At 36.9% G+C, this 10,751-nt stretch overlaps 1 protein-coding gene across 2 annotated transcripts in view; it reads left to right on the forward strand.

Moving 5' to 3' along the window:
- LOC110033394 (condensin complex subunit 2) overlaps positions 1–10,198 on the forward strand; it is a gene marked incomplete at its 3' end in the record, with an annotated part of 32,200 nt that extends 22,002 nt beyond the window's left edge. For both annotated transcript variants that reach the window (XM_020737357.1, XM_020737358.1), the window contains 5 exon segments: positions 87–364; positions 951–1,095; positions 1,180–1,433; positions 1,766–1,796; positions 10,059–10,198. In XM_020737357.1, coding sequence (XP_020593016.1) covers positions 87–364; positions 951–1,095; positions 1,180–1,433; positions 1,766–1,796; positions 10,059–10,198 — 848 coding nt within the window.
- Positions 10,199–10,751: the final 553 nt, after the last annotated feature.

Consider the following 10,751-nt stretch of genomic DNA (forward strand, 5'->3'; position numbering starts at 1 on the left):
TAAATACATAAGAATTGAGTGGTATGCATGTAAAATTTTATTTTTATTAAATCTCATTGGCCTAGTTTCTTAAATTCCGCTTCCAGATTATCTTGATCTGATGGTGATTAACATGCCTAAAAAGGCCGACATTTCACCAACTTTGAGGGACATTATGGATCTTGTTGGTGAAAATAACCATAAGCTACGCAATGAATTCTCTGTTGAGAAACATTCTACCGGCCACGGCGAGACAGATGATATCGACCACCCCAATTTGGAGGACAATTTTTTTCCTGATGTTTCTGATCATGAAGGCGATATAAGCACAGTAGTTGATGATAATTCAAGAATTGTAGATCCAGATTTTTCTAGTCACAAAGAGGTATGCAATTTAATCGAACTATTTGATTATCAATGCATATATGTAGGCATTTACATGCATACCACCCAATTCTTATGTATTTATATATCTATCACCTAAATTTTACTTTTTTACATTTGTACCAGCCTTATCATTCATAGCACGTCTAAAATACCACTATGTTAACTTTTAAAAAGTGACATGCACCTTTTCATACGTAGGTAAGGTGGTATGTTTGTAAAAATTATTATATTTGTAATTATGTAGGAATTGAGTGGTACTTACGTAGATCTACCTGGGCATTTACTTACGTACCACCCAATTCTTATCTATTCACATATCTAACACCTGAAGTCTGTTTTTTGCATTTATACCGCCCAAATCATTATATGACATAAAAACTACCACATTGTTAACTTTTAGATAATGAAATTCACATTTTCATGCATAGGTAAGGTAGATACATGTAAAAATTGAAGTTTGAACTTTAGGCGTTTAGGCGTTAGATATGTAAATACTTAAGATTTGAGTGGTATGTATGTAAAGTTTCCCTTTTTGGTTTCAATATTCAATGTGATTATTAACAATGCGAAAGCTATTAATGCAGGACGTTGGAGATTACTCGTTTCAGGATATAGACAGTAATGTCAGTGTTGACGAGATTGCTGATTTCTTGTCTTATGGCTTAGGCTTCACTTCTAAAGCAAATGCTTGGGCCGGTCCTGACTATTGGAAATTTAAGAAATCCAAAGGTAATTTTGAAGTGTAATAGTTTTATTTGATAAAAAAAAAAGGCATTTTGGTGTTCCAAATGTAATTGTGAATGTGTTTTGTAGGTTCTGAACAGGCTTTACATAATGTTGAAAATCAAGAAGCAACAATTAAAAAACCTAAAATAAAAAAAATAGTTTCCGATATTGATTTCTCAAAATCAATTGATTTGGAGTTTCCTACTATCTTCGACCCACCCAAATATCCAAAGTCTTTGCTCTTACCAAACAAAAGAGCTTCTTGTAACATCAGGCTCCCGGAAGACTGTCATTACAAGCCTGAAAGTCTTACAAAACTGTTTCTTCTTCCAGAGGTTATGGTAAGGCAATAATTTGAAGGGGCATTTACATGCATAACTCACAATTCTTATGTATTTACATGGCTCACACCTAAACTTTCATATTTACACAACAACACTCAAATCTTTAATATCACTTAAAAAATAGCACTATTACCACTTTAAAAATGTGAAATACACATTTTAATGCATATGTTTAAAGCACAAACATGCTATGTATATAAATATGAAAGTTTAGATGTGATATATGTAAATACATAATAATTGTGTGCTGCACATGCAAATTTTCGTAATTTTAATTTATAGGCTTTTATCATTACTTTGTCTTACTAAATTTTTTTCTTTTTTTTCAGTGCTTTGGCAAGAAATCAAGAAAAGTACAGGGTATGAATTTAATTGCCATCTGCTATTTGGTATTGAAGCTTTTGAGGTGAAATTGGTTTTTGTTTATTTACCCATTTTTTAAAATATTTCTAACATGCTAGTTCTTCTTGTTATTTTTTTTTTACAAATATGCCTTTACATCAATGTTGTCAGAAGCATTAGCTTTTTTAAAGGCAATATGTTATCAGGCTCTAATGAAGAAATAACCATGTCACGGATAAACTAGTTTGAAATATGATTAATAATTTTTTAGAGTACCTAGTGATCACCATCATATTAAAGTAATTAATGAAAAGTTTTGAATTTTCAATGTTCATTGCATTTATAGTACAAAATCCTTGGAAAATAGACAACCTCAAAACATGTTTCAGTAAACTATGTCCGTGGTAGATGCAAAAAGTACAGTTTAGGTAGCAAATGTGCAGGACCATAAGAATCATATATCTCTTTGCTTCCTAACGTTTGACATCACTTTTACTTGACACCCATAGACATGCATGCACACTTTCCCCTTTGGAATCTGTCATGTCGATCACTTCTGGATCAGCCTAGCCTAGGGGGCATAAGCCCCAGTTTATGCCTGGGAGAATTTTAACCCCCGACTGGGGTCCGTCAAGGTTGTAATCATGTATGTGAGTATAAGAATTACAGAGGGTTTTGGGGGTGTTTTATTAGGGTTGATCACCTAGTATGTAGTTTTCTTTTTTGTCTTCTAGTTCCTAACGACGTCTAGGGATTGTGGAGGTAAATCTACCTCTCAAATTGTAGATCTCCCATTGTTCTTGTTTGTTTGCTTGCAGATTAATCAAATTAACCTTAATTTGAGTTTTCCCATATATTTATTGCAATTTGTTCGCTGATTTCGACTCTGATTTCTATCAGATTGGTATCCGAACAAGAACACGGATAGATGGTAGCAAAGAAAGTGGATGTTTTGGAAGTGAGATTGGAAGGAGAAATAAGTCAAATTAAATCCATGAAAGGTTCTCAACCATAAAAGGAAGATTTTGCTCCATGAAAAACCAATTTGAGGTCTTACGGGAGATGATGAGGAGGCTTATTGAGATGCAATCCAAAACCTCTTCAATGGTTCAAATTGTAAATCCTAACTAAGGCTTGACCGGAAATCCTTAGCTAAAATATAAAGGGAAAAAGATCGAACAAGAGGAACATGAGAAAGAAAGCATCTACAATTAAAACCTCGTCTTAGGGTTCCCATAGGGAGTGGATTAGGGACTTTTCGATGGAGTTGGGCCAAAACATGGGGAATGGGTTATGCAAGTGGTATGGAGGAGTACGAAAATGAAAAGAGAGAATCAGGGATGGGGTATGACTAGATACATGGGAGGAGTCATCAGAAAGAGAGGAAGTTGGGGTGGAGATGCTTGAGTTAGGAAGTTGAAGTTGCTGATCTTTGAGGGAGAGACACACATGTTTGGGTGTACCAGATAGGTCGTTATCTTGCTGTGAATGGGTTCAAAGACGAAAAAATGTTCATGGTCGCAGAGTTATGTTTGGAGGTGAAAGCTATGACAAGGTTTCAATGGAGGGAGGCTAGACACCTAATCCACTCGTGGGAGCATTATAAGGATTGCTTGTTGGAATGTTTCTGAGCCATTCAAGAAGGAGACCTAAACAACCAATTATTTGCATTGACTTAGGAGGGGATTGTCATGTAGTATAAGAATATATTTTAGTTATTATCGGGACAGTAGAGGGGGATTTATGAGCAGTATTGAAGTAAAATTTCATGAAGGGCCCAAAGCTCGACATACATGCAACCCTCTGACTGTTTAGACTGCGGGGATTGGGGGAGACGATGGAGCTGGCCTAGATGATGGAAAACAAGAACCAGATGGAGAGGGCTAGTAGAAACAACACTATGAGAAGATTCCATAGGAGTACCTCGATGGCCTTGACATTGAGGGCCCAGACGTTTTCCTTTCAGAGGGAGACACCAAAGGAGTTTAATATGGGGGCCTGTTTACGGGTTAACTTCAAGCACCTCATAGAGGTAGAGATGCAAGTCAAAAGAACAAAGGGATCGTGTTTTTGATGGGATGAGAAGTATGCATTGGGCCACTGGTGAAAGGATCACATGCTCTGGGTCCTTATAGTTTGTGATGGGGAGGAAACAAATAGTGAGATGTTGGAGGAAGAAGCGGTGGAGGGAGAGGGGCACTTACACCTTAATATAGTGGATGTGTCCCTCAACTCAGTGGTGAAATTTATACTCAAAATCACACCATGAAGATAAGCGAACAAATCGGTAAGCAACCTGTAGTGGTGTTGGTGGATAGTGGGGCCACTCACAACTTCATCTTAGATAGGGTCGTGGACTTGTTTGGGTTGAAATTGGTAGATACGTGAAGTTTTGAGGTCATGATCGGAACAAAGGTGGAAAAAAACTAGTGAATTTATAGGGGATTGGTGTTGACACTACATGATTGATTGGACTTGGGAAGTACTTATATGATTATGGGATGAAGTAGCCACAAATGATCGGAGTGACTAGGGTGAGTTGGAAATCTCTGACTTTGGAGATTAGGGTAGAGGGGAGGGAGGTGGTACTGAGAGGGGATACTAGCTTGTGCAGAATCATGCTCTCACTTAAAATCATGGTCAATATAATATGGGGAGCATGACTAGACTATTTGGTGGAGTTGCAGAGTTTAGAGGAGATCCGAGATCGACAATTAGTAGAATTTCCCAAGTGTGTTCAACAACTTCCGTAGCATTTTTTTTGACATCCTTTCATAGACTAGCGGGTTATCACCATCTAGGGAGAACAAGCATGCCATTAAATTGAAGGAAGGGGTTCCACTTATCAGTGTTAGACCATACCATTACCATCAAATTCAAAAGGATGAGATAGATAGGTTGATCAGGGAGATGCTTCAGGAAGGGATTATCAGGCTAAGTGTGATCCCTTTTCCCAATTCAGTGTTATTGATGAAGAAGAAGGATGATGGCTGGATATTATGTGGATTACACGGCTTTGAACAAAAAAACTGTACTGGACAAGTTTCCTATTCCGGTGATTGATGAGCTATTAAATGAGCCTTTTAGAGCAATCTTCTTCTTGAAATTTGATATGAAATCAAGATACTATCATATTTGGATGATGCCAACTGATATGTATTAGACAACATTCAAGACTCATGAAGGATATTTTTAGTTGTCAGTGATGTCATTCAACCTTATCAACGCTCTGACCACATTTCAACCTTATCTAAAGAATTTTGTCATGATATTTTTTGATGACATCTTAATCTACGGTTCTACAGGGGCAGAGCATAGGGGACACAAACACTTGAGGACAATACTTAAGACTTTGATAGAGCACAAGTTGTACACCAACCTGAAAAAATGCTTATTTGCACAATCATAGGTGGAGTGCCTAGGGCATGTGATGACCACAGCATGGGTAGCAATGTACCAGTTCAAGATTGAGGTTATGTTGGAATGACCTTTGCGTAGAAGCTTAAAGGAGGTAAAAGAGTTCTTAGGTCTCATCGGGTACCACTGAAAACTCGTGAGAGGGTATGATGCTATTGCCCCGTTGACGGAGCAGTTGAAGAAAGACAGTTTCGAGTGGGAAGAAGCAACGACAAAAAACTTTTGAACAACCGAAGAGGGCCATGACCAACATGCCAGTATCAGTACTTCCAGACTTTATTAGGCCATTTATGGTAGAGACAGATGCATCAAGATATGGATTGGGGCAACATTCATGCAGAACCAGCGATCTATTGCCTCTTTTAGTCAGATGCTCACTGTCAGGGATCAGCTTAAGTCCGTTTATGAGCGGGAGTTGATGGCTATTGTCTTGACCATTCAAAAGTGGCGTCTCTATCTATTGTGGTGACACTTTATAGTTAACATAGATCATAAGAGCTTGAAGTATTTGTTGGAGCAGGAGATGGTGATTGAGGAGCATTTTGACAGCCCTACGTGGAGGTGGTTTTGGAACCATTGGACATAGGAGAGGTGGAGTCGAGGAGTTAATAGGGCAAAGGAGGTGTGTATTAAGTGTCCTTTTGGGGCTGCTTCTGTTCCGCGACGCATCTTCGGGCCGCGACTTTTGCCCGTTTGGGACGGCGTTTAGGCCGCGACGTCCGACATTATTGATTAAACCCGGGCAGCGGGTCAGAGTCCATGACCAACATTTGAGGCTTGCATTTTTAAGCGACACCCCTCGCTGCCATTATCACTCCTCTGTTCGACCCCTTGTCACTCCTCTGTTCAACACCTTCACTGCCCTAATTTCCACGACGAGCTGGTGATGACAACTGGGGGTACGCAGAAAGAGTATACCGTGGACGTATGATTAGGTGATCACCCTTTCTACCTTGGCAGCCGTTCCGGTCTCGTCGTTGATGAAGACCATGTGGAGCAGTTCCGGAAGAAGTTCGGCCAGCTGACTGAGCTCATGGAGATTCCCGTCCTCAAGGGTGAAATTGTTCTACCACAGAAGGTCGCTTCCAACAAAGGTAAAGGCAAAAAGTATTTTATTTAGCTATGTTTCGTTTATCTTCTTTCACTCTGCTATACGACACTTGCGTTTTTACGGTCCAGAGAAGTGTGAGTTCTTTCGTTAGGTAGACAGTCCGATATATTTCACTGTCAACAGTGATCGTGACTGGATAACATCTCTGGAGGACGGTGCAGCTCATGACTCGCGTCATCTGCATTATAAAATCAATATTTTCATATTACTAATTGTAATTTTGACAGTTTTTTTCTTTTTTGTAGCATACTTGATACTCGCAATTACGTAAGGTTTTTATCTGAATTTTTGTACCTTTATGTAGTGAATTTTTGATTCTAAAGTATCAAATATATAGTTAGAACAATTAACTTACAAATAATATTACTACACAAGGGTAAAATGATCATTTGTCCAGAAATAACTGTTTTCTAACTGCAGAAAGCAAACAACTAACCAACTTCCTCATAACAGCTTTCTGGGGCAGCTGCCCCAAATAGGCCCTAAGTGACCAATAAATATTATCAAATTCTTATAAATTGTTCTACTTTTTTTTTTTTTTTTTTTTTTTTTTTGTTGTCGTTTGGGGCAGCTTGTTGGGCGCGGTGACGGTTTGAAAACACCGCAATAACGTTTGGAAAGAACATTCGCATGAGCGTTCTCGTACCTCTGATATGCAGTATTAGAGGAAATATGTGAACTCTCACAAGCCCGACTCCCTTCGCGTCCCGCGTTTAGTTCGCGCGTTAGGGTAAAAAAGACCTCCCGTGCCCCTCTCCGGCCCCCCTTTCCCTCACCTTCAACCACCCCTTTCTCGCGGCCGTTGAAACAAATTAGGTAAAAATTCCACTCTCTGCTCTCCCTCGCCCTCGCCCTCCTAACGAAACCCTAGTTTCCCGCCTGGTATGCACCATTGCTTTCGACCCTTCTCTGATTTTGCTAGATTTGGTTAGACCCTTCACTTGTGCCTCGTTGCATCTTTGTTTGGATGCACCATTGCTGGTTTCGGAGGTCATAGCAGTTTTTATGAAATTTTGGATGGGTGATTTTGTTAGATTCGAAATTTGGAGGCAGTTTTTGTTTGGATGCTTTCGACCCTTCTCTGATTTTGCTATATTTGAAATTTGGATGCAATTTTTGTCTCACTTGTGATTTCGATCCTTCTCTGATTTTGCTAGATTTTGCTAGATCTGAAATTTGGATGCAGTTTCTATTCAGTTGTGCTTTCGACCTTTCTCTGATTTTGCTAGATCTGAAATTTGGATGCAGTTTTTGCAAAATGTCTGTGACATGAATTCAGGTATACTTTTCGTTGCAGTTTCTACAGAATTGGTGCAATTACCATTGTGTTAGAATAATCCTATACATGGAATAACATATATCACTTTTAAATAGTTTTACCAGACAGGGGCAACAATGTCATAACTAGCAATAAATTATTCTGAGTAAGCTGCCCCAAACAACAAATCAGCTCTACAGTTTATCAGATTATCAGAATAATCTGCTTATCAGCAGATTATAAATAACCAACAACTGCCCCAAACAGACCCTAAATCTGTCCCTCCAAAACACGGATAGTCCTAACCTGACATGCTCAGACCAGCCAGCCTAGCCTAGTAAAACTAGTTGGCCCAGCCAAGATGACCGGTCCAGCCTAGCGGGGCGGAGACCGTAATTTCCGCTTGGGAGGATTCCGACCCCCGGGTGGGGCCCGTTATGTCCCTAATCACCTATGCAAGGAGAAGAATTAGGGAAATTTAGGGAGAAAGTTTGAATTTGTTTTGGGGTTGTTTTATTAGGGTTAATCACATAGGGTTTGTTTTCATGTTTGAATTTATGCAATTTTCTTTTTTGTCTTCTTGCTTCTAACAACGTCTGGGGATCATGGAAAGTCGATACACCTCTTGAATTGTAGATCACCCATTGTATCTTATTATTTGTTTGCTTGAAGATTAATCAAAATTAGCCCTAATTTGAGTGTTTTTTCACATATTTTTACAATTGTTTGCTGATTGACTCCGATTCGTATCAAAACACTTCTCCCTTCTATTTTTATGCGGTTCGTTACCTTTCTGTCGATGTCCATGCCATGTTCAATTGGTTTTTGTTCTTTGGCTCTCATTCCTACCTTGGGCTTGAGATTTTGCGGGATTAGACTGTCAACCTTTTTGGTATTAAATGCTTGGAAGATTTACATGCATATCACTCAATTCTTATCTATTTACATATCTAACACCTAAACATCAATTTTTGCATATATGCCACCTTACTATATGCATAAAAAGGTATATTTCACATTTTAAAAGTTAAAATAGTGGTATTTTTGATGTGATATGAAAGATTCGTGTGGTATAAATGTAAAAATAAAAGTTTAAGTGTTAAATATATAAATACATAAAATCGGGTGGTATGTATGTAATTGCTTAAACACTGAACCGGGTCATGTAGTTTATTTCCCAAGGTAGAAATGACTTTGTCTGAATGAAGTTGTAACCTCAATGTTTGGCGTCTTGACAATAATTATTTGAAAACTGCCTTGCTTTGACGGATTTTAAGTTTTGTTTTATGTTGTTGAACTTCTATTTGCGAGCATCAATTTGTATCAAGAAGGATTATGAACGTGCTAGCAGATATTTATCACAATGCCACCTGGTGATGTTGGGTGTTAATGACATCAATATGGCCTACATGTCAATCTTTAGCTGACATTTACAATGTTATAGAGTTGCACCAATTTGTGAAACATTAAAGTTTAGTGTAAATCGTGCATAAATTTTACACTATGTTTAGAATTTGTTACATTGCGATTTTTGCTTTTCGTTATTTCGGCTCGTTTGAAAAAGTACTGAAAATTGTGCAATTGACATTATTTCTAGGAATATTTACATACCACTCAATTCCTATGTATTCATATATCTAGCTCCTAAACTTTAATTTTACACATATACTGCCTTTTCTATGCATGAGAAGGTGTATTTTATTTTTTAAAGGTTAAAAAAAGTTTTTTTGATTTATTATAAAAAGATTTGGGCGGTATTAATGTAAAAAACAAAGTATAGGTGTTAGATATGTAAATATATAGGAATTGGGTTGTATGTATGTAAATGCGTCTTATTTTTATTTCTGTGTAGGATTTATTTGGCTCTAAGATATAATTTGGTACAGATTTCTTAGACTTGAACTATTTTACTTGCTTGCCTTTTATGATGCCTAAAAGCACTTTTCTGGTAAAAAAAGGTAGCACCTTTTCACAAGGTTAGAATAATGTTTTTTGAATGGTGTTTTTTGAAACAATTTGTCCATTGTAATTGCATTTACATTTTTATTTGTTGAGCAATTTATTTAGTGAGTTTTGCTGTAATCTTTCCATCACGAATATGTAGATTCATAACAAATAATGGTCCGTTTGAGATGGATGCAGCTTGTTGTAAAGCTGTGGTGAGAAATACAATTTTTTAGAAAACTGTAATGTTAATTATAAATGTTATTTTTCCAAAAAATCAGATAATAACTTTTTAACAGTTACCGCACTTTAGCAGATTTGGTTGCAAAAAGCATTTTCTCACTACAAAATTTCTAGGAAACAACAAGAATATAATTCTCGTAATAGCATTATGTTGGCAGTTACAAACTTGACAAAAAACATTCCCAAACAAACGCTAAAATTTTCTTGATTAAGTTGAATGAATGCCGATGGGTTTTAGACTTTCTATCATTTGAATATGATAAGGCACTTATTGACAAGCTTGTAAATATATGTCACTTTGCTTTAGATGAACCGGGAGAACAAAATGATGATTTTGTTTCTGGTGCCTCTTGGGACAAAGACAGTGTCAACAATGATCAGTGTGATGATGGAAGTTACTGTAGTGATATTGATGATCCAGGAAGTCTTGTTCGTCTGCCAAGACAGGTTTGCAGCTAACCCGCTGTTTTATACAAATATAAATTTGGAAGATTTACATACATACCACTCAATTCACATGTATTTACATATATATAACATCTAAACTTCAAATTTTAAATGTTTGACACGTTATCTATGCATAAAAAGATGTATTGTATTTTTGTATTTTTGATATGATATGAAAAATTTGGATCCTGTAAGTATGAAATGTAAAGTTTTAGTGTTAGATATGTAACTACATATTGAGTGGTATGTATGTAAATGCTCCTAAAAATTTTGGTTTGATCTCAGTTACTTTTGTATCATCATTCTTTGTTAAATTTTCTTGCCTGCCCTATGTATCTTCATTCTTTGTTAAATTTTCTTGCCTACTTTATGTTGGCTCATTCTTTGTTAAATTTTCTTGCCTGCCCTATGTATCTTCATTCTTTGTTAAATTTTCTTGCCTACTTTATGTTGGCTCACATATATATATATATATACATACATATATATATATATATATCTACTTTATGTTGGCTCACATATATATATATATACATACATATATATATATATA

This window comes from Phalaenopsis equestris, unplaced genomic scaffold, assembly GCF_001263595.1.
Source record: "Phalaenopsis equestris unplaced genomic scaffold, ASM126359v1 Scaffold001167, whole genome shotgun sequence".
NCBI classification, from domain to species: Eukaryota; Viridiplantae; Streptophyta; class Magnoliopsida; order Asparagales; family Orchidaceae; genus Phalaenopsis; species Phalaenopsis equestris.